This window comes from Trichosurus vulpecula, chromosome 8 (genome assembly GCF_011100635.1).
Source record: "Trichosurus vulpecula isolate mTriVul1 chromosome 8, mTriVul1.pri, whole genome shotgun sequence".
NCBI classification, from domain to species: Eukaryota; Metazoa; Chordata; class Mammalia; order Diprotodontia; family Phalangeridae; genus Trichosurus; species Trichosurus vulpecula.
In genome coordinates, this window is record NC_050580.1 from 148347497 (window position 1) to 148371364 (window position 23868).

At 42.9% G+C, this 23868-nt stretch overlaps 2 protein-coding genes across 2 annotated transcripts in view; both read right to left on the bottom strand.

Moving 5' to 3' along the window:
• Window positions 1-364: 364 nt before the first annotated feature.
• On the bottom strand, window positions 365-5971 carry LOC118830279 (death-associated protein kinase 2-like). The gene is made up of 3 exons (XM_036737208.1): window positions 5804-5971; window positions 5583-5666; window positions 365-1764 (listed from the first exon to the last, which is right to left on the bottom strand). The coding sequence occupies exons 1-3, from the start codon at window positions 5870-5872 to the stop codon at window positions 1684-1686; spliced, it is 234 nt and encodes a 77-aa protein (XP_036593103.1). The 5' UTR covers window positions 5873-5971; the 3' UTR covers window positions 365-1683.
• Window positions 5972-17033: 11062 nt separating this feature from the next.
• LOC118829639 (death-associated protein kinase 3-like) overlaps window positions 17034-23868 on the bottom strand; it is a 180530-nt gene continuing 173695 nt past the window's right edge. Inside the window, exons 12-13 of the mRNA XM_036736577.1 lie at window positions 21489-21534; window positions 17034-17663 (exon numbers count right to left, since the gene is read on the bottom strand). Of these exons, the coding sequence (XP_036592472.1) occupies window positions 17034-17663; window positions 21489-21534 (676 nt within the window). The remainder of the gene's footprint in view (window positions 17664-21488; window positions 21535-23868) is intronic.

A 23868-nucleotide genomic window follows, 5' to 3' on the forward strand; every position in this document is an offset into this window, starting at 1 on the left:
TGACTGAGTGACTTTAGGCAAATTACCTTGTCTCTTTAGACCTGTTTCCTTGTCTACAAAATGAGAAGAGCTGGACCAGAGGTGAAAGCCCTTCTAATAGCCAAATGCTGTGCCTTTGGACAGGATTGGAAACTCGAGGTAATCAGGCCATGATCCCCCTGTCAAAGTATGCTAATGAACAAAGATCTTCAACTGGCAAAAGAAGAGCTTTCTCTGTTCCCAATTCCTTCCCTCTATTTATATTGTCCCTTTCATTCCTTCTCTCTCTCTCCCAGTTTTCTTCTTCCTCAGTTCCCTCACTCACTTTCCAAAACTTCTCTTTCTTCCTCCCCACAGCTCCACTCCCCTTCCTCTCCCACTTCTTTATTCCTCTTTCTTTATCCCTCTCATATCTTCTCTCCCTTACTCCTTGTTCTGGACTTTCATAGGCTCTCCTACCTGGGTCCCAGTCAAGCTGAGTTGAAAGGCAGTATCCAAATATCTCTATCTACCTTTTCTATTGTTGCCAATAGGTCTCTACTTGTGTCCTCATGAGGACTGAAGTATCAAGGTGAAAAAAAATTAACACTGCCCTTTATTTTCTTCTGTCAGTGTGGCCCACTCTCTCCCTGAACCCACACTTTTGCCTTCTCTAAAAACTCACTCATCCCAATATTGGAAGGAATGGCACAGATGTCTGGAGAAGGCTTGCTATACTGATCATTCATACCCTCAGGCTGAATATGAGCTTAACATGTAACAAATTTAAAAAAAAATTCTTGATCTTTTTCCTGATCCTTGAAGGCCAGAGGGTGTTTTCCTCCCACGAGAAGTCAGGCCACCAAATGAGAACTCATTTCACTCCCATACTGATACCAACAAGAAAGCCCAGGAAGACAGCCATTTATGGATGGACTCTCCTTCCATGTTACAGGCCTTTCTTGTGCAGGCCTTAGCTCCCAAATTTTCTTGGCTTCTACCCCTCCCCCACAACCTTGTCCAAACTCTGTGGATAAGCAGGATTTATTCCCTTATTTCTCTTGCAGATCTCTTGGTCTTAGGATATTGGCCTTCCTCCATCCAGTAGACCCAAACAGAAATCCAGTAATTCTTCTCTCCCAGGAATAGGATTCCTTGGACCTCTATTATTCCTTCTGCCTATCAGTCATCTCTCATTAATGTTCTGAATCCACCAATTTCACTGAAGAATGTATATACTTTTAAAGATGACAAACAGGACTTAAAGATGCCTAGGGCTTCTTCTCAGCTCTCTCAGCAGCCCAGTAGACTCCTCTTTACCTGTGATGCCTTATGTGAACACCACGTTGAAACTTGAAAAATAAAAAATAAAAACAAAAATAAAAAAAATCTCACAAAGGCCCATAGACCTTACCCATTGGTTCTGAGGGCTGGCAAACTGGTGTGAGCCCTTCTTAATCACAATTAAGAGCTTTAAGCTCTTAAGCAGAGGCCTTGATTGGCTCAGAGCTTCAACAGGAGGACACCTCCAGAATCTATTAAGTCTTCCTCCCTGCCAAAGTCTTCTTAAGAGAGTAAGCACCTTGTAGGCTCCCTCTCAAAGGCTCAGTGGGTGCTGGTTGTCGTTGGAGGCCCGTGAGTGTCCACAGATTGTAAACCACGCTGGGATGGTGGAGTTCTCCAAAGGGACCTGGGTTTCCCTACCAGGAGGGGAACTGGGCTAGACTAGGAAGTGCTGCTTCTCCTCCTGGGGTGAAGCACTCTCCTCTTGGCGATGTCTTCCTCTGTATCACTCTCACAATTTCTCTGAAAAAAGAACAGGAGAAGGTGTTATATAATAGGAACAGGTCGCAATTACATAGTGCCACAACTTAGTGCGATAGATAGTACAAGAATCATTAACCCCACTTTATAGATGACTAAACAGAAGCTCTAAGTAGCAACCTGCCTAGGGTTGTACGTGAAATCAAGGCCGAGACTTGAACTCAAAGCCGGTATCCTTTCTCATCCACTTTCTCTGGGCTTATTCCTCCTTGACTAGAGATTGTTAAGCCAAGGGTATGAAATGGAAAACCAGGCCCAGGGAAGGCAGCTGCTGCTGCTGCTGCCATCCTGTTTAGCCCTATGATTCTGTAAGGTGGTCAGACCAAGTGGGCCAGCCAGAGGCCTATTCGGCAACAAAACAACAGATAGATGTGAATCCTGCCTTCCAACTCAGCTTGACTGGAACCCACATAAGAGAGCCTTTGTAGCTCAGAAAAGAGAGGAATGGAGAACTGGGTGGGGTCACAGATGCTAAAGTTAAAGGAAGTCAGGTAGGGGTGTGTGTGTGTGTGTGTGTGTGTGTGTGTGTGTGTGTGTGTCCTTAAAGAAATCAAGAGGTAGGTAGGTAAGTCAGAATGCTGATTAAAATTAAAATTACAACTGGGGTGAACAAATGCTATGTTCTGTCTAGTTACTGCAGCTTGCTTTTATCTCATGCATGGTCAGTACAACTTGGATAAATGCAAAAACAGTTGGGAACAATGCTCATGGGCTGCTAGGTTTGTTGAACTCACCCTCAAGGCTGCTGTACAATTTTAAATCCTAATGAGGAACCATGACATTTTGACCATACGCCTTGATATGTTCTGATGTGGGATGAACAGAATCACAGGTTTTTGGTTTTTTTTTTTTAAGAGCAAGAAAAACCTTTAGTATTCAGCTCCTCCAAACTTCCCATTTTACAGATGAATAAACTGTAGCATAGAGACAGTAACTTTTCAAAGGCCACAGAGAAGCTGGGACTACAATGGGACTATCTTGGCTCCTTTCTTATTTTTTGTCTTTGTTTTTTCCAACAGACCATTTGCTCTGCGTCAGTAAGCCCTCTGTGGACTCTGGGTCTCTCAAATGACAACATATTTAAAGGACTTCTTCTGAATGGCAATATGATGGTTTGGGAAGGTCTATCTCTGGGCTCTCTACCTTTGCACACATCATCTGCCATACTTGGAATGCTCTCTCCATCTCTACCTCTTAGAACCCCATTGGGGTTCAAGATCGCTCAGGTTCCACCTCCTTCAAGAGTAAATTCTCCCAGTTGTTAATATTCCCTCCCCATCATTGTGTATTTATCTTGTATGTAAACTATGATTTTTTACCTGTGAACATGTTGTGTCTTCCTGATCTTCCCAAGCTCTTTGAGAGCAAGGACTGTCTCTCTTCTGTTTTTGTATCCCCAGTGCCTGATACATAGTAGGTACATAATAAATGCTTGCTGATTGATTAATGTTATTCACTTACATCAAAGTGAAAATCAAATGAGGTTGTTTGACTTTCTCAGGTGCTAAAACTTGGCAGTTGAGCTCAGTTTGTTCTCAACTTAACTGGCAGAGAGCCGTGACCAAGCCACAGGGTTCCTCTCTAATGTAGGAATGGGGATCCACTAAGCACATTGATTTGAGAATGCCATTAAGTCCAAATGCCCAGCCCAAGATGGCTAGAAATTTAGAGAATAGATAATGAGACTATGTTTCCTAATTGGACTGAGTATAAAACTGAGTATAATGCTCCAAGGCAAAATATGGATTTTCAATAAAATAGAGGACTTTTAAGCTTTCTCAGTGAAAAGACCAGAGCTGAATAGAAAATTGGACTTCCAAACACAAGAATCAAGAGAAGCATGAAAAGGTAAACAAGAAAGAGAAATCATAAGGGACTTAGTAAAGTTGAACTGTTTTGTTTACATTCCTACATGGAAAGATGATGTGTGTAATTCATGGGACCTCAATATTAGGGTAGTTGAAGGGAATATACATATACATATATATAATATATATATACATACATATAATATATATATATATACATATATAGACAGAGGGCAGGGTGAGTCGAATATGAAGGGATAATATCTAAAAAAAAATAAAATCAAATTAAGGGATGCGAGAGGAATATACTGGGAGAGGAAGAAAGGGAGAGATAGAATGGGGTAAATTATCTCACATAAAAGGGGCAAGAAAAAGCAGTTTGTTGGAAGGGAAGAGGGGGCAGGTGAGGGGGAATGAGTGAATCCTGCTCTCATCGGATTTGACCTGGGGAGGGAATAACATATACACTCAATTGGGCAACTTACCCCACAGGAAAGAAGGAAGAAGGAAATAAAAAAGGGGGGACGATAGAAGGGAGGGCAGATAGGGGGAGGAGGTAATCAAAAGCAAACACTTTTGAAAAGGGACAGGGTCAAGGGAGAAAATTGAATAAAGGGCGATAGGATAGGAAGGAGCAAAACACAGTTAATCTTTCACAACATGAGTATTGTGGAAGGGTTTTGCATAATGATACACATGTGGCCTATGTTGAATTGCTTGCCTTCTTAGGGAGGGTGGGTGGGGAGGGAAGAGGGGAGAGAATGTGGAACTCAAAGTTTTAAAAGCAGATGTTCAAAAAAAAAGTTTTTACATGCAAGTAGGAAATAAGATATACAGGCAATGGGGCATAGAAATCTATCTTGCCCTACAAGAAAATAGAGGAAAGGGGGATGGGGGGGGTGACAGAAGGGAGGGCTAACTGGGGAATGGGGCAATCAGAATATATACCATCTTGGAGTGGGGGGAAGGGTAGAAATTTGGAGAAAATCTGTAATTCAAACTCTTGTGGAAATCAATGCTGAAAACAAAAAATATTAAATAAATGATAATTAAATTTTTTGATAATTCCATTTCAATATAATTGGTTTCCTTTATGTTCTTATGTAGTTTATTCTATGCACTTAAAAATATCTGAGAAGGTATCTATAGGTTTCATCAGACTTCCAAAGGGGTCTATAACTTAAAAAAAAAAGATTAAAAACCACTGGATAAATCAATACTATGCCTTTTAAATGTGGTTACTTAATACTATTGACTGTCCTAACATTTATCAATCCTGGTAAAATAAACATTAGATTAGATTATCTAGTTGTTCTGTGGGGGAACTTTTAATCCTAGGATTCCTTCCCTCTGATACCCGGGATGCTTAGGGGATAGGTCCAACTTCCTCGCTCCTCCCCACCCCTCAGGTTAGCAGAAGTCCAAGGAATAAAGATAAAGACAGTGATAAATAATACAGATACTTCCAAAAGCTCTAGCTACGGGCACCCCTGCTCTTGACATTGATTACACAATCCTTTCTTGTTATCTTATACCCTCTTCAGGAACCTGACTTTGGCCAAAATAAAACTTTTAATCATCTGTTGACCAATTTTGTCTGCTGATGAACCTCGCTGAACTTGGCACTCCATCCCTGGTCTGCTTTTGCTCAGGCCTTTCCGTATACCTAGAATCAACTCTCTCCTCAACTCAATGACTTAGAATCCTTGAATTTTTCCAAGGTGCAACTCGGACACCATCTCCCATGGGAAGCCTTTCGTGATTTCCTCCAATAGCTAATGCTTTCTTCTTCCTTAAATTATATTGTGTATTTGTTTGTCTGTTTCATTGCTGTTGCTCATCTGCCCTCCCTCCTCCCACAAATGGAAACTCCTTGAAGGCATGAGTTGTTTTTTTTTGTTTGTTTGTTTTGCTTTATCTGTGTATGTACTGGGCCAAGCACAGAGCAGTTATGCAATAAAAGCCTGCTGAATGAAGGGAATGAATACATACCAAATCGTTTTCCTGCTTCAAATGGACCTTTTTCATCAGGGACCGGGTAAGGTGGTTACACAGTGAGACGATGCTAAATGAAAGCTAGGGCCGGGAGAGAAAACACACACACAAAAAAAAAACAACTGTGAGGAGAAAGTAATTTAGAGCCTGGGAGAAACCTCTCAGATGCTACCCTTTGATGCCACCAAAACTCTGGTGAAGCCCACTGGCCTGCATACCTTCCACCGCCTTCGGACATACTGCTTTTTGAAATTTTCCAAGTTGATGACTGATTCCCTCCGGACCATGGCTTGCCGATTATCCACTGGCTATGAGACAAAAGCAAACTGTGGTTATTTCTGGGCATTTTTCAAGGTTCTCTTTCCCTGCCCTCCAAACCCCTGGAACTAAGAGGTACTGATTTGTGCTGGGGTTGCACAGTAAAACTGCATTGCCCAGTTCTTGTATTTCCTGGATTCACCAGGGGCTCAGAGCATGAGCTTGACAGTGAAGCAATCCAGTTTCAAATTTGTCAACTGTGAAGGTGATATGTCCTTGCTCTGCTGGCTGATCTATTATTACCACAGTGGAAGAAAATGCAGACAGAGCCTCTCTGCTCCCGGCTCCACTGGGGCTGGCAAAGTCCCAGCTGCTCCTGGGGCTACGAGTAGGATAGGGGAGTGAGATTTCAGTATCACAGTGTGTGGCAAAGGTCAGTTGATAGGATTTACATAATGGCACATGATTTTTAGTAGGGTTAGGAAAGAAAAACACGAGCACAATGGCAGAGGGGGCATACTCAAATGGATGTGCTATCTCTCAATATTCAAATGTAATGGGAACCTGGGCACCATCTGAAGGGAACAAGGATGGAGCCCAAGCCTATGGTGTTTTGGTTGTCTTTCAAAACACATTGTTCCAAGTCAAAGCACTAAAGTTGGAACCAATCTTGGCTCCACCCCATAGCACGAACTTGAGCTTCTCTGGGCCTCAGTTTCCTCATCTGTCAAAAGAATATTGTACTAATAGGCCTCTGAGGTCCTTTTCAACTCTAAATCTATAATCCTATGATGCTTTAAATCTCACCATGTTTTAGGTATTCCAGGCTGTATAGTATACTCATCTGTAAAGTGAGGGGGTTAATCTAGACCAGGGGTCCTTAACCATTTTGTGTCTCATTTACCCCTTTGGCAGACTGGGAAAGCCTCTGAACCTCTTCCCAGAATAATATGTTTAAATTCATGAAATAAAACGCATAGGATTACAAAGGAAAACCAATTATATTGAGGTAAAGATGTATTTTTTCCCCATCCAAGTTCAAGTACCTCCTGAAATCTATCCACCAGTATCTTAGAGGTCTATAGACCCCAAGTTAAGAAACCTTCATCTGGGTAATTTTTAAAACCCCTTAAAGTCTCAACTCCATGATGTCATAAACTATGCTAGCCTGCAACTCAGTTCAACACAATGTATTATTCTGTGAGGCTTTCTGCTTATTTTGTAGGGATAAATCTTCTCTCTCTTTCTAGCCTACAAAGCCCCTCAAGGTCAGAGGCTATTGCTTCTTTAGTCTCCCTTCTTTCCTCCTCCCATTCCTCCTCAACCCAGCACAGTACTGGGCACACGGCACACAGCACACAGCAGAGAAACAATCAGAATGATAGATTGGCTTCATTTAGCAGGAGGACCCTGCCATGCACCCCTGACCAGTGCTTTGGGATGCTGTGGACAATCTGGCTGGTGGGCCAACTGCAATGAAAATGTACAACTCTGAGGCTTCCCCAACTGTGCCTTACAGGTCACAGTCACCTTCTCAGGGAGCTCCCACAGGTTGGCTGGTATTTAAGAGTTTCTCCAACAGGAGGCTTCGCTGCGAAGTGCGGGGGTGGACAGGGAAGAAATCCAAGTGTTACTTTCTTTTGGAGGGCCAATGAGAAGGGGGTGGTGAAGGAACATCATGGCACAAATCTGGGGTCAGAGGACCCAGATTAAAATCCTGGTTCTGCTACTTAATACCTTGGTTTTAACTTTTCTAGGCCTCAGTTCTTCATTTGTCAAATAAGGAGGTTAGTCTAAGTGACCTCTAAGGTCCCTTCCAGAATACAATCTGCATCCTTGACCCTGTTAGAATGTGAGCTCCTTGACAGCAGGGTCATCCCCAGCACTTGAGAGCTTGGACAGTCGTGTCTGACTCCTTGTGAACCCATTTGGGGTTTTCTTGGAAAAGATACTGAGGTGGTTTGTCATTTTCTTCTGCAACTTATTTTACAAGTGAGGAAACTGAGGCAAATAGGGTTAAGTGACTTGCCCAGGGTCACACAGGGTTAAGAGACTTGCCCAGGGTCACATAGCTAGTATCTGAGGCTGGATTTGAACTCAGGAAGATGAGTCTTCCTGACTCCAGGCCCAGAACTTTATCCACTGCATCACCTATTTGAGCAGTGCTCTGCATGAAGTAAGTGCTTAATAAATGTTTTTTTCATTCATTCATTCATCCATCCATCCCATCCTATGACTCTAGATTTTCCTTAAAGAGACAATGAAGAGAATGGAGGAGAACTTCTGACGCTCACTCTAAATATTTTTCTCTATGATGTGGTCAGTTGGAAAAGCTGGAGATACAAAAGCATGAGTATTCCTAGGGGAAAATAATAGTAATGATATTAATAACAATAATGGCTTATGCATCTATCGTGCTTTACTGTTTATAATCGGTCAATAAGAACTTATTAAACACCTACTATGTACCAGAGCAGGATGGGGGTGGGGGGTGCAAGTGGAATGGACAGAGCACTGGGCCTGGAGTCAGGAAGACATCTTTGTGAGTTCAAATCCAGCCTCAGACACTTACTAGCTGTGTGACCCTGGGCAAGTCACTTAACCCTATTTGCCTCAGTTTCCTCATGTGTAAAATAAGCTGGAGAAGGAAATGGCAAATCATTCCAGTATCTTTGCTGAGAAAATTCCAAATGGAGGTCAAAAAGTCAGATATGATGGAAAAAAACCAAACAACAAAAAGAGTATAGTCAGTAGGGAGCTGACTTTAGAGTCGGGAAAATCTAGGTTCAAAGCTCTGCCTGACATATATTGTCTGTGAGACCCTGGGCAAGTCACCTAACTTTCTAGGGCCCCCAGGCAACTAAGAATACAAATTTTGGAGAAAGTGGTGATCTACACTGGTAATAAGAGCTAGCACTTATGTTTATAAGCTTTAAGGCTTACCATGCACTTCACAACATTATCTCATTTAATCTTCACAACAACCCTGAGACCTAAGTGTTATTATTATCCTCATTTTACAATTAAGCAAAATGAGGCAGACAGGAGGTCATGTGACTTGCCCAGGGTTACACAGCTAGTATGATTCTGAGGTGGGATTTGAACTCAGGTCTTCCTGACTCTAAGTCCAACATTATCCACTGGACTACACATAGCCTAGAAGTTCTTCTGCAGGAGCTTTCTGCATTGATGAGACCACAACAACAAAAATTTGTGAATTGGAACACGTCCAGAGGAGAGTGACCAAAATGGTAAGGGGACTCAAACCCATGCTGTATAAGGATGGATGGCAGGATACAGGGACACTTAGACTGGCAAGAAAAAAACCCAAGATTTGGGGAGTAGAGAGTAGAGGGTTTATGATAGCTATTTTTCAAGGATTTGAAGAGCTATGATGTGTTTCATCAGATTATGTAATTAGGAATCAGGACTAGACTTGAAGAGAGGAATTTTTAGATTGATATAAGAAAAAAAAACTGCCTAATAACTAGTTGTCCAGAAGTGAAATGGGTTGCCTTGAGAGGTGGTGAGTTGTCCATTGCTGGATATCTTCAAGCTGAGACTGAATGGTCACTCATCATGGATGTAATAAGGCATCGATTAGACCAGATGACCTCTGAGCTCCCTTCTAACACTTAAGATTCCATGATAAAGAGTTAATCCATATCTGGATTACCATTTAATATCACATTATATACTGTCTTACCACCTACAACTGAGTCCAGAGAGGCTGTGACTAGGCCAAACTCTCACAGGTAATAGCAGCTCGGACACAGTTGTTTCCCAAAAAGGAGTGTAAGCTGCTTGAGGGCAGGAACTATTTTATTTTCATCTTTGTATACACAATAATTAGCTCTCTAGACAAGGGTTTCTTAGTCTTTCTTTGGCAGTTCCCCCTAAAAAAAAATCCTTGTTAACTGATTAATTGAAGGAAAGGACTCTAGTGTCTGGGAGCTGTTCATATCTGAAGCTCATTTGTCAGAACAAAGAGAGTAAAGGTTAGCATCATAGGACCAGGATTAAAAGGTGTGTGCCCATTTTAGCACTGACATATTGTGTATATCCTCTTCGCTCAAGCTTAGGCCTTGGGTTCATTGAATCATAGACCTCAGAGCTCAAAGGGGCCTCAAGGCTAGTTAGTCCAAAACTCACTTTACAGAAGAGGAAACTGAAGCCCAGGTAGGGTGCTCTTTCCTGGTTTCTCTGAATCCTTGCCCTATCACAGATTACGTCTCCTGCTTGCCACTAATCTCATTATCAATGCATTGCCGCCCTACTCATCTATTCCCCAAAAGTCTCTCCTGTCATAGGCTCCCATTTAATTTGTATTTTGTGTTTATTATTCCACTAACTGATCTTTTTTGCTCCATATAACCTACGTCTTGCTCCTGGTACCTCATGAATTGAGACCTATCTGCCAGGACTTTCCTCCTCTGGCTTGGCCAGCCCCACTTTTGGGGCTGTACCTTTGGGAGACCAGACAACATCAATCTAAATCCTTAGTCAGCCTCATTTCAGATTGGGCCAGGACAAATAAAATAATCTCTTTAAGGGCAGGGACTATCGCTACCTCTTTTAGTACCCTCTAGAGGGCCTAGCACATTCTGGGCACAAGGCACACTTGACAAAAGCTCATTGAACTGAAGGGAGTCTTAAGTACTCTAGTCCTACCACGAGGAATGAAGGGCCTGTTCCATCTGCTGTTTCTTGCCATTGATAGAGCCAAGGTCATTCCTCCACGCTTCTGGCAAAAGAAGACACAAAGGGATCTAGATGGCTTCTAAGCACCTTGAGGAATCATAGCTTCAGACTGTAAGGTCCTGGCCTGGCAATACCAGGCATTGCATTTGTATCCCCAGTGCCTGGCACATAGCGCATACAGTACTGGGCCTTCAGTCAGGAAGATCTGAGTTAAAATCCTGACTCAGATACTTACTAGCTGTGTGACCTTGGGCTAGTCACTTAATGTGCCTGCCTCAGTTTCCTCAGCTGTAAAGTGGAAATAATAATATGGTACCTACCTCCCAGGGTTGATGGGGCAGCTAGAATGTGTAGTGGATAGAGTGATGGTGCTAGTGTCAGGAAGACCTGAGTTCAAATCTGGCCTCAGACACTGTGACCCTGGGCAAGTCACTTAACCCTCTTTGCCTCAGTTTCCTCATCTATAAAATGAACTGGAGAAGGAAATGACAAACCACTCCACTATCTTTGCTAAGAAAACCCCAATGGAATCATGAAGAGTTGGAAATGACTGAAACGACTCAACAACAACCCGAGTTGATGTGAGGACCAGATTGTGAAGAATTTTGCAAACCTTAAAAGTGATATATAAATGCTAGCTAGGAAACTTAGCTAATTAATTTATCATTATTATTTCATTATTAATTTATTGATTTTATCAATTTATCAATTATTAATTTCATTATTAATTTCAATATTCATCCATTATTAATTTATCAATGTTATCAATTATCAATATTTTTCTAAAAGGCACAGTGAGGGGAATCCATAACAGCCTCTGCCTTAGTCACCCAGGTTGCTTTTGTTCTGATTATGGAATATTTGTACCTTACTAGGGAAGCATATGAAGCCAAATGAATCTCTGATTACTGGGGGAAGGGGTTTTGTGAGAAACTTTGGTGGGGGTTGGGAGAATGGAGAAACCTTCCTGTTATTCTTTTTTTTGCTTCTTTCTTCGGAAGAATGGGAGCTAGCAGCTTGGCTCCTCCATTCTGAGAGGTTCTGTACTCCTTTAGTATATCCCCACAGCAAAATCCCTGCTTGATTTGCAAAATTTCAATGAACCCTCACTAGAGGAGGGCTGGCAGGCTTACTACCATGTAAGGTATTAAGGACATTCTGTCCCCATTGTTGGAGTTCTTCACTTGAGAGGAGAATCAGGGAATCACTAAATTATTTTCAATGAAGGGATATCTGCTGAGTTAGGGGATAGGAAGAGAGGGGGAGAGAGGGGGAGAGGGAGGAAGAGGGGGGAGGGAGGGAGGGAGAGAGAGAGAGAGAGAGAGAGAGAGAGAGAGAGAGAGAGAGAGAATGAATTATATAAATCAGTGACTTCTTGGCCTCTTCCAGTCAATTGCTCACCCATTTTGAACTCCCCAAGTGCTAACTTTGCAAAAATTTTTGCTTTGGAAGGTAGATCAGAACATGGTAATGAAAGCTGTCCTTAGAAATGGTGTAGCACTAACCACTTCAGTTCTAGAGTTTAAAAGGTTACTCCCTATCTCCTCCTGTCTCTCCCACTACTCAATCCTGTGTTGTATGGTCTTGTCACCCCTCATTAGGACCTCCAGCAGGGCTCAGGGAGAAAATGGAAACTTGAACCAGACCACTCAAGCTTGTTAGCAGTCCTTGGAAAAGGAGGAGAGAGCTGAAACTCATAGCTAAGATAAGATTTGGGATTTCACAGGTGTGTCTAAGAAAAGATAACACAAGACTCTATGTGAAAATTAGAATTTATACAGCAGACAAACTGAGGAGTCCTAGTTAAAAAATAAAATTCTTCACGAGGATGTTTACACACCATTTCTGTAACATTTTTAAAGTGACAAGTCTTCAGTGATTTCAGAGAGGGAAGCAGCCTTCCGAGGGCTATCAACCATAACTCCAAAGAGCCTCTTCCATCTCAAGAAAGTCAGCGAGAAGTTTTCCAATCTGAACACTCCATCTTTCTGTCTTATAATCTTTGCCCTTGATTCAGCCGCACTTGTTACTTTCCAGGAGATGTACTGAGAACACAATTACAACCAGCTCTTTCTATTAATTCCACCTTGTTGTCTGAATCCTTCAGGCTTCAGGCAGAGACCTTCTTTAGCTCACCCAGTTGGGAGCTGCTTAATAACCAATGAGTCAAGCAAATGTCCATCCTATCTCCTCTGAGTTTCCTGAAAGATAGCAATCTGCTCCAAGTCCCCATGTGCTATGGGGCTTAGGGTTATAATTATAATATATATTATAATTATAATATAATAAGTTCACAATTGTGGTCATCAGATGTGGAGGAAGGTTATTCCTTATGAAATGTTGAGGATGTTATCAGCGCTTCGATGTGAGCAGAAAGGGGGCAATTCTACTGATGAAAAACAAAACAAAACCAAACTCCAATTCACCACTGGTCTGGAAGATGAAGCCAGCTCGTACCAGTCCCCAAACCAACTGTTAAATTTTCAGTGTGAGAATTTATGCCTTGGAAACCAGCAAAAACTACAAACCAAGGTTTGATTGACTACTTTGTTGATTGCATAGACTTAAGAAAGTTATGGAGAAAATGTTAATAATGGAAATTAATCTTAAAAGTGTATCTGACCTACATTTTTTTTTCAGAGACAGTCGTTAAATATTTACTAGCATACCGTTGACCGGGAGTCAAGAGACAGCTAACCAGTTGTGTGACCCTAGAAAAATGACTCCACCTTTTTGGGCCTTGGTTTCCCCCTTTTTTAAAATGAGACATTAGAGGGTAACTAGTTCCTAAATACATTACCTCATTTGATCCCCACGACGACCCTATGAGCTAAGGATGTAACCAGTATCATCCCCATTTAACAGATGGGGTCGCTGTGGTTCAGTGTAGTTAAGTAACTTGCCCAGAGTTACCCAAGTAGTAACTTTCAGAGGCATAATTTGAACCCAGGTCTTTTTCTTGTCTCCAAGACCAGGACTCTTTCCATAAGATCGCATTGTCTCTCAGAACAGCACAGAGCAATAGAAAGAACTCTGGATTTTCAGATAGAGGATGTGGAGTGGAGAGACTCATCTTTGCAAGTTCAAATTCAGCTTTAGACACTTACTAGCTGTGTGACCCTGGGCAATTCATTTAACCCTGTTTGCTCAGTTTCCCCATCTGTAAAATGAGCTGAAGGAGGAAATGGCAAACCACTCCAGTATCTCTGCCAAGTAAATCCCAAATGGGGTCTGACTAAAATGACTGAACAACGACAAACTTGTGCTGTAGCCTGATCAAATCATACCTAGCATGTTATGGCCAGTTCTGGGTGCCAGGTTTTAAGGAAGGGCATTGATAAACTGAAGATCATCAGAGGAGGGCAACCAGGATAGTGAAGGTCTCAACATCATGCCATATAAGGATTGGATGAAAAAAGGAGGATGTTTAGCCTGGAAAAAGATTACTTGGAGGAGAGCTGGGGTGGGGAGCGGGGAAAGCAGGGCTCACAGGGCTGCTGTGAAGGTCAAATGCAATTGTATGAGCTGTCCCAAAAGTCTTAGTATAATTTTAAGCCCTGAATCTGAAAAGCACTCTGCAAACCTTAATATGTCATATATATCAGATATCATAATTATTACTGTCATCAGGTAAGTCTTTGAAAGTCTGTCACATAGAAGAGAGTACTGTAGATTCTTTTCCACTTGGCCCCAGAGGGGAAATCTAGAGAGATGGCTAGAGGTTTTAGAAAGACAGGTTTAGGCCTGTGTGAGGATAATCTTCCTAAACATTAGCACCATCCAAAGGCAGCATGGGCTATTTCTGGAAGTAGCAGGTTCCCTGTTATTTGAAGCCTCGAAACAAAGCCTGGATAACCACTGGGGAAGGTCCAGAGGTGATTCCTGTTCAGTACGGGTTGGACTCTATAGCCGCTTCCAAGTTTGAGATTCTGTTCCTTATTAGATTTTTTTTTTTTGGTTTGTTGTTAGTTACACTGGACTTAGCAGGATTAAAATTCTGTCGGGTGATTTGATCCTATTCTAGCACTCACTCTCTGACTCATTTGGCACTTGTCATTTAGCTACCGCCTTGCATTGATGCCGCTGTTCCCATGTATAAGTCCTATTTCCTCAGTAATCTATGCTACAAAGTGCCTTGCGTATATCGGGCACCTAACTCACAGCTGATTGAAAGAGCCACTCTATCTGGGACATAAGGGCATCAGACCTCTAGGTGCTGTGGTCATTATATCAGTTCATGAAGGCAAAAATCATAATAACTCACATTTAGATGATCAATCGAACAAAGAGTTATTAAGTAGCTATATTGAACCTTAAGGTTTACAAGACAGTTTCGTCATAAACAGATCTGTTAAGCAGGTGATGGCTGTATTACAGTCCCATTTTACAGACAGTGATTTGCCAGGCTCAGGATTGGAATCTAGCTCTCCCGACTCTGGACTCATCTCCCCCAGCCCCAGTCTAACACGTTGTCTCACGGTACCATTCATTACAATGATACCCAAGGTTTCCAGAGTTGTGGTCTACAAATCTCACTGTGAAACTCTCAGATCAGAAAGAACTACACGTCCCTGGAAGCAAGGAGAGAGGACCTTTACCTTCTTAGGTCTGGTCCTCAGCTGAACTTGGGGGCTATGAGCTAGCTCAAGCACTTAGTATGCAGGAAAAGATAAGGGCCAAATATCACTTAACCCACTATTTCCTTCCTAATCTCATTTTACAGATCAGTAATATGGGGGCCCATGCTTTACTCTCCTCCTCCATCTCGAAAATCCAGTGACACACTGGCCTTCTGGCTAGCTCCTCCATCTCCTGTCCCTGGGCCTTTTCAGAGCTCGTCTCCCACACTTGAAATGTCTGTCCCTCCTCATGTCCACCTCCTGGCTTCCCTCAAGGCTCAGCTCAATTCCCACCTTCTGCAAGAAGCCTTTCTCAGTTCCTACCCCACTCAGCATCTTCCTTCTAAGGTCACCTCAAATCTACTCTATATCCATCTTGTATGCATACGTATGTGTCCCCCATTAGTCCCCACTTGAGAGTGGGACTATTGTTTACCTTTCTTTGTATGTCCAGATCGGTGTCCGGAACACAGTAAGCGTTTAATAAATGCTTACTGACTTGCCTTGTTGCTTTCAGTGCATGCAGTGGTAGCAACGAATTTGGTATGAACCATTTTGGGGCAGTGACCTATAGGGATGATGAATTTTCCAAAACATTCAAATTCCCCTGGGAAATATTATGCTCTTTGAGGGGGACTATTTTTTTTTCCTTTTTTTGCTATCCTTAGCCCTTAGCTAGTGTGTATTTAATGTCTGTTAACTGATTTACTGTTTCTAGGCACCTATTTAAATGAATGTTACCTCCCCAATGAGAATATACGAGCTCCCAAAGACTGTTTTTTGCCTCTTTTTGCATTCCTATTCCTCCTCCTTCTCCAACTTAGTACAGTGTTTGGTACACAGTGACTGAATAAATGTTCGTTTATTGACTTACAGATTCTATGCACCTATTTAAATGAGTGTTACCTCCCTCACTAGACTATAGAAGCCCCTTAAGGGCAGAGACTGTTTTTTATCTTTTTTTGCTTTTTTCTTCCCCCTCCAACTTGGTACAGAGCCTGGCACACATTAAGCGGTTAATAAATGCCTGTTGACTGAGACGGTGATTGTACTTATTTAAATAAATCTTACCTCCCCCATTAGAATATACAAGCTCCTTAAGGGCAGGGACTGCTTTTTGCCTTTCTTTGCATTTTCCTATTCTCTAAGCCACCATTCTGAACCCCACCCCGCCAGCACAGTGCTTGGCACACAGTAAGTGCTTCATAAATGTTTGTTTACTGACTGACTTTTAGGATGCTAGGGCTCAGGAGCCCTGGGTTGACCTCCAACTCCTCGTCTGTCAGAAAGGCATAATAGCTGCTCTTCTTCCTGTTTCACAGGGTTGTTGTGAGAGCTGAGGGAGGGTTCTGAAAGGGGGTTCTGCAAAAAGTTAGGAATGCCATCCAAATACAGGGCGGCATCCTTTTCTCCAGCCTACTTGATACTGAGCTCCCACAGAGAGTAAGTAAGCACCATGTACCCCGCAAGTACTGGCAACACAGGCTAACATCTAGAAACTGTGAGATGAGTGGGTGGCAAACACAACGTGGCCAAGGACGCGCCATCAATCATGGTTTTGCAGCAAGGGACGTCCACTCTCTCAGCCTTTTGGAGCTGCCTTACCAGCGCCCAAATGAAACACTGCACTTCCAGTGCAGGCTGAAAAGGAGTGGGGACCACGTGTGCTGGGAGTGGGGAAGCAGGGAGGGAACATAATTTGCATCACTAATTAGGACCTGCAATTTCTGATTCAATGCTAGGGTGAGAGGCCATTTTGAAGGGGCTGGGTGGCAGGAGGAGGGGAGGGGATGGAAAACTGACTGGAACGATCCCTTTCCACCGCAGTGAGACAATTGAGAACGTGCTTTGGCAAACCAATTAGGCCCCATTACTGGCTGGATTCTGTAACCCTGAGCTTCAAACCTGCAAGGAAGTCTTCACTGCAAGACCTATTTAACAGTTCCATTAGTGACTCATTCACATCTCCGTTGAAAACAGAGCCAAGATTGCCTTCACTGCCTTTCTCTTGCTGGAAACTGCTCATGAGGTCTTGGATCCACTTTAGGTCCTCAGAAAGCTCCTGCCTTAGAGATTCATACTGAGCCCCAAGCTTAGCATATTTCCCAGCAACATTCCCTAGGTCGGAGCCTACGGTCTGGATGTCTTCCTGGAGGGCCTTCTTCATGGCCTCTACCTTGCGGTACTCGTATTTGAGCTGGGAAATGCTATAGCGAGTGTTTTCGCTCTCCTCCCTGTACCAGGCCTCCTTCTCGTTATAGATGGACACCAGAGCCTCCACATCATCCTGGAGAGAGTCGTGAGCCGAGGCCAGCTTGCTGCAGCTACGCTCAGCCTCAGCCACGTCTTCCACCACGCGGGCGAAGCGCTCGAAGTTGACGTAGGTGTTGTTGCGGGGCATGCTGGAGTGGCACTTGATGGTGTATTCTCTCAAGCGCTTAGTCTTCACCTGGGGGGGCTCTGTCTTCCTGTGTTCGGGGGCTTTGCCTTCTCCTTTCAACTGGTGAACATTTGGACAGAAGAACCAGAGTATTAACTGGGCACATGCTGGAAGATTGTTGCACAAGGCAGACCAAGGACTCACACTCTTCAGCATTTCCTGCATGCAACAGACTCTGGGAAAGGAAGGGGGAATGGTGAACACCAAGAGCTCCCCAAGACCAAATGGAAAGGAATAAAGAGTGCATCCAAGGATGGGGAGGGGGAGGGCAAGCCCTGCATGTTGATTTCAGTGGAGGGAAGGTCATCAATTAGAGTAAGCAGGACCCTCCCCCAGGCACACACAAAATGGCGCCACTACTACCAGTGGTTCAGTTTCACATGTGGTCCCAGGACTGGTCAGTTCTTATGCTCATGCAAAGATCGGCAAACTCGATCATGAGAGGCTCACACAAGCAAGTGGCCTGCAGTTAGAAGGCAACAACCCATTAAAGGACCAGGGCAAACACAGCTTTTTCAAAGGGTATCCAGTAGAATGTAAGCTCCTTGAGGGGTTGTTTTGCTTTATTTTCTCCCTGAATACTTAGTGCCTAATACCTTGTACTTAGGGATAAAGACTGGACCAGTGACTATGTTAGTATAGGGAATGCCGGGGTGAGGAAACTCCTTTTACCCATACAGGTTGGCACTTCCTCTGAAATTTATATTCTTAAGAGTTCTGCCTAAGCATTAAGAGATATTAGGGTAAAGACTCGAATGTAGGTGTTCCTGGTTTGGGGATAGGTTCTCTATCCACTGTAACACCTCGCATCTCAAACTTGTACTTAGCGGGCATTTAATAAATGTTGATTGGATTGAATTGAATCATAAAATGAATAGTCAGATTTGGGCTGTAGATATGGGGGATTCTTGGTGGCACCCTGTATATGCACATCCATGCTACAAAAACAAGGCAACTTGCCGGATGGGAAAGGTTAACTACCTCAGAACAATTCCCGGCACATTTGCCCTGCCAAGAATGCTTAACTTTTCAAAATCCTACCTCTATCTTTTAAAGACCAGCCCCCAAACTACCTCCACCATGAAACTTTCCCTAACTATTCTTGCTCCCACAAACTTCCATAACACTTTCTGTCTTTTCTTACCCATTTGGCACATATACTGCCAAGTGGCACAGTGGATAGAGTGCCAGGTCTGAAGTCATGAAGACTCTTCTTCCTATGTTCAATTATAGCCTCAGACACTTACTAGCTGTGTGGTCCTGGGTAAGTCACTTAACCCTGTTCACCTCAGTTTTTTCATCTGTAAAATGAGCTGGAGAAAGAAACGGCTCTAATATTTTTGCCAAGAAAATCCCAAATGGCGTCACTGGACGTGACTGAAACGACTCAACAGCAACAAGCACGATCGTTATACCCCAATGTTTCACTGAGGTGTGGAGGTGATCCTGGAGAATCGAAGGACATGCCAATAAGCTTTGACAGAGCTTTCTAAGGTGAAAAGATTTCAAACATGGGTCAGTGTAAGCTAAAAACCAGCTGGCCACATTGAGGGCTAGTCTGTGGGGCATGATTATTTTTTTCTGGCTTCAGTCAGATATCACCTATTCTACTAAGGCCCAGAGGAGTTGCAATTTACATCAGAGTGTCAAACACTCAGGCCATATGCAGCCTGAACCAGATTAAAATGTATTTGGAAAATATTTAATAAAATAAATAAAAATACAACGAAACATAGATAAGGTTAAGATATGGCTTTCTAAGTCAATACGTACTTCTAGGAGTCCTGATGCATTGTTTTAATGGCTCTGCTCCTATTTGAAAGGGGTACCCGCAACAGTAAATTATAGAGCCACGAAATATTGGAGAAATCCTACGCTTTTATGTTTATGTCTTTTCCCCCCATGAGGTGGGAACAATATCCTAACCTCTCCCCCTATGCAAGTTAAACTAGGTTTTCCTTAAAAGGCATCCTTAAGACTTGGTTGACCTTGGGAACTAAGATGGTTGACATAATTTCCTTACTGCCTAGGTGCAAAATGAGCAACTCTGTTAAGGGAGCTTTACTCAGTAGAAGCAACTCCAATCATCTTCAAACCTCTGCTTGTTGAATATTCTTCTCTTGCTATGTAGCTACGTAAAATTTCTTTTTGTTAACTGTTGAATGCTGGGTCTCATTTTGTTCCAATATCAAAACTAAACTCCCGGGATATGGGCCTGAGTCAGGCCCAGCCCAGAGCACCCCACTATTCTATAGCAAGCTACTTGAGGATACAAACTATACCTTACATTTCTTTAAATCGTTCATAATTCCTATTATATTTATATAGAGCTTCACAGTTTATAAAGTGTGTTTCCTACAATAGCCCTGCGAGACAGATAATACAAATATTATTCTTAAGATGAAAAAAGTGAGATTCGGAGTTGAAGAAAATGCACAGGACCTCACAGCTAGAAAGGGTCAGAAGTGGGTCTGGAATGCTAACCATGTGACTCCAAGACTGATTCTCTTTCTATCACTGCTTCCTCTCTATCCTCCCCTCCAGCACCCAAGCTTTAAGGGACAGCTCTCACAGGATGCACATAATGAAGGAGGAAGACAGGAGGTGCCCTGGAAGTTCACAGGGTGTGTCACCACCCTGGGGCTCACAGAAACTCAAAGACAATTTTGATCTGACCTGCCATCTTGAGTATTGAGATGCCCTTACTCTGGGCCATATTTTTCATTCTGCTCTAGACCAGAAGGATAAGCCTAGATGGTTTCTAGGGATCTAAGTGTGAGGCTGGAAAGGCTTTGGACATGGGTTTCAGTATTCCTTCCTTAGAATGTCCTTCAGGACTTTACCATGGTTGCTAGATGCCATCATAACCCTTAATCACAGAATTGTAGAATGTTGCAACAACAAGGGAGCTTAGAAACCATCTCATCTTACAGATGAGGAAAATGAATTCTACAGAGGGGAGTGACTTGTTTTCTAGCCTACCCTTAATCTAGGTCAAAGATAAGAAGGACTATTTTTGACACACTCTCCCAATGCTCCCAACTCATTTCTCTTTCTACTTTGCTACAGGGCGGTTCTCTTTGAACAAAGAGTAGCTGGAAGAGTGACCACAAAGGTAATGGGTAGGAATCCCCCTCACACAAAGAGCCAGCATCTTGGGGGGATGGTGCAGAATAAGAAAAGAGAAAGAGAGAAAGGAATGACATGGGCCAAGCTGTTTCTGCATTGGCCAAGGCCTGCCTGGATTTCCTCCTTCAGTCTTCAGTCCAGAAACACTCTTTCCTGTGGTCTCTCATTTACCTTTCCAGGTACATGCCTCTCACTACCTGAAGGAGGCTAGGGCAGCCCATTTGGGTCAGGAAGAAAAGGGTAAAGGAAAAGAAACATGTTGTTGGTTTCGAGTATGTCAAAACCCAGGGATGAGGGGTTTTTTAAAAAGGGGAGTTGGCATTAGGATGATTATGGAACATTGATTTTTTTACTTTAAGAAAGATGACCCTAAACTCTTCTTGTCCATGAACTCTCTATGAGGTGGCCTCAAACCAGGAGGAGGTTCCTGTTTGCATTTGTTTTGTTCTTTTCCCTCCAAGTGAGGTTCAAAACCTTCAACGAATCAGCAAAGTAGTTTAAATTAGCATCAGCTCATTTGAATAAATCATGGCAGTCTGATTAGCTGGAGTCTAACACACACTAGGGTTGAGTACAGCACAGGAAAGTTTGGTGTTGGATGGTGTGTCAGATGAGGAAGCAATAGATTCTGAATGGGGGAAAGGGTGTCTCTTAATCTTGGGCCACACTATGATTCTGCTAACTGAGCGAGATGAGTTCAAGTTCACACACTGAAAAAAAGCATCACCTGCACTGATGCACCACATCTGTCCTTACCGTGATCCAGGGATGAGTGAGCGCTTCTTGGATTGTGAGCCGTTTCCTGAAGAAGGGACAAAAAAACTTCATGAGGAAAATATCTGCTTACAACATGTTCCCCTCCTAATGTTTACAAGAAATGAATTTTCCCCCTTTCAACTGCTGTTGTCGCTTATTTGTTGTGTTATGTCTGACTCTTCATGACCCCATGGACCCTAGTAAACTAATTCTGTCCATGGGGTTTTCTTGGCAAGGATATTGGAGTGGTTTACCATTTCCTCCTCCAGTGGTTAATGATTTGCCCAGGGTCACACAGCTATTAAGCCTGTGAGGCCAGATCTGAACTCAGGTTGGCTGGAGCCCTGATAATCAAAATATTGGGGAACATAATACAGGATAAAAGCCTTTAGGGGCTCTGAGTGTGCCATGCCCTCCTGAGAAAAAGCTCCCATGTTTAAAAAAACTCAATTATTAATGTGTTCTTAATTAAATTCTCTAACTTGGTCTCAAAATGGAAGAGCTTTGTTTAGTTCTCAGCCCTCCACAGGTTCCTATCATTGGACAGGCCATAAAAACTAAATTTCGTTCTTGTTCCTAGGCTCTTCCAGAGGTCAAGGGCTTTTCCATATCCCTCTGGTTTCTGTTCAGTGGATAATAGAATTTAGGGCTTGAAGGGAAATTAGGGATCATCTGGTCTAATAATCTCATCCTATAGATGAAGAAACTGAAGCTTAATGACTTGTGACTTGCCCTGGTACCGCTGCTACGGCTGCTTCTCTTTGCTCCAAACCAGACGTACAGAGGCTGCCTGAGAAGAGCTAAAGCACTCAGTTTTGAATTCCCTAGGACCATGCTTTTTCATCCAGAGTATCTCCCACTCTGTCTCCAGGAAGGCATTCTACCCTGATTTTTGCTTCTTGTGCTGAGAACTGTCAAAAAACATTCAATCTTACCATTACTTCTGGAAAGGGAGCTCCATTAGACTACTCTCATGTTCCAGACACCATCCATATGACTTCCAGGCCAAAACATCCCTCTCTGGACACCACTCCCCAATGTGTTGCCTGTAAATTACTCTGTGATTTTCTAACCAGCTGATGAAGGGGCCTGAGTTTGTGTCATGCAAAGGGGGAATAGGGGAAGTTTAACACAGGAAGAATGAACTGGGGTGGGGCATGATGACCGCTTTAAACATTTAATAAATGCTTGCTAAATGATTCATTTGCAAGGTTGTCATATGGGGGAGTAATGAGACTTATTCTGTTTGAGTTTCAAAGAGCAGCACTAGGTACAATGGGTAGAAGCAGAAAAGAGGAAAAATTTTAGGCTTGATGTCAGGAAAGATTTCCTAACAAGAGCCAAACAAAAGTGAAAAGGGCAGCATTGAGCAGTGGTGCATTTGGGACAGCTGGGTGGTGCAGTAGATAGAGCACCAGGCCTGGAGTAAAGAAGACCTGAGTTCAAATGCGACCTCAGACACTTACTAGTTGTGTGACCCTGGACAAGCCATTAAACTCCTGATTACCTCCAAGAAAAAAAAAGGAGAGAGATGGAGGGAGAGAGAGAGAGAGAATCAGTCATTCATTCACACAAGTAGGAAGTGGCAAAACCAGCATCTGAACCCAGGTTTCCTGGCTTCAAAGGTCCAATGCTCTTTCTATTAAACATTTTCCCTACTGGATGACATTCAAGTACCCACAGTGGCTTACACATCTGCTCCAATACAAGTCAAGAAAACAAAGAGTAAGACTAGAAGAATGCCTAGTGAAACTGGCATCATGTGATATGGAATGAGAAGGGATCTAGACATTATTAGGTTCCACCCCCTCCCTTTACAAGTGGGGGAGCTAAGACTCATAGAGCACAAGTGACTTGCTCAAGATAACAAATAATTAATAAGTTGCGGAGCTGGGATTTGACCCCAATGTCTCTAACTCTAAATGTTCCTTCTAAGACATCTGCTAGAATGCAAATTCCTGTGATAAAATGTAAACTCCACGAGGACAGGAACTATTCACTTTTGTCACTGTAGCCCCAGCATCTGGAACAAATTGGGCACTGGATAAATATTTGTTGACTAATTAATCAATGCTCCCAACTCCAGGTCAACGATGAGTTAATGAATCAGAAACTAGAGACTTCCAGGACAGTGCCATTCCCACATCTTTCTATATTACTGGGAGTGGTCTCTGCTTATTCAGAACTACAGTTGCGGCTGGAATTTAACCCTTGGATTTGATGCCTTAACTCAAGTTCTCCAGACACCAATATAGATCTGACTTTGACAGCTTGTGCTGACTGTACAGGGAGAGACCCAGGAAGACACCAGGTATACCCTCCTCTACAGCTACAGCCAAGGATATGGTAGTCAATGTTCAAAAACTCAAGGGCAGCTAGG

What these genes read in the sequence shown, in the direction of transcription:
- LOC118830279 (XM_036737208.1), bottom strand. Translation starts at nt 5,872, where the DNA reads ATGGTCCGGAGGGAATCAGTCATCAACTTGGAAAATTTCAAAAAGCAG. An exon ending in ATGTCCGAAGGCGGTGGAAG is followed by an intron (nt 5,667 to 5,803) that starts GTATGCAGGCCA and finishes TCCCGGCCCTAG; the next exon opens with CTTTCATTTAGCATCGTCTC. An exon ending in TGAAGCAGGAAAACGATTTG is followed by an intron (nt 1,765 to 5,582) that starts GTATGTATTCAT and finishes TTCTTTTTTCAG; the next exon opens with AGAAATTGTGAGAGTGATAC.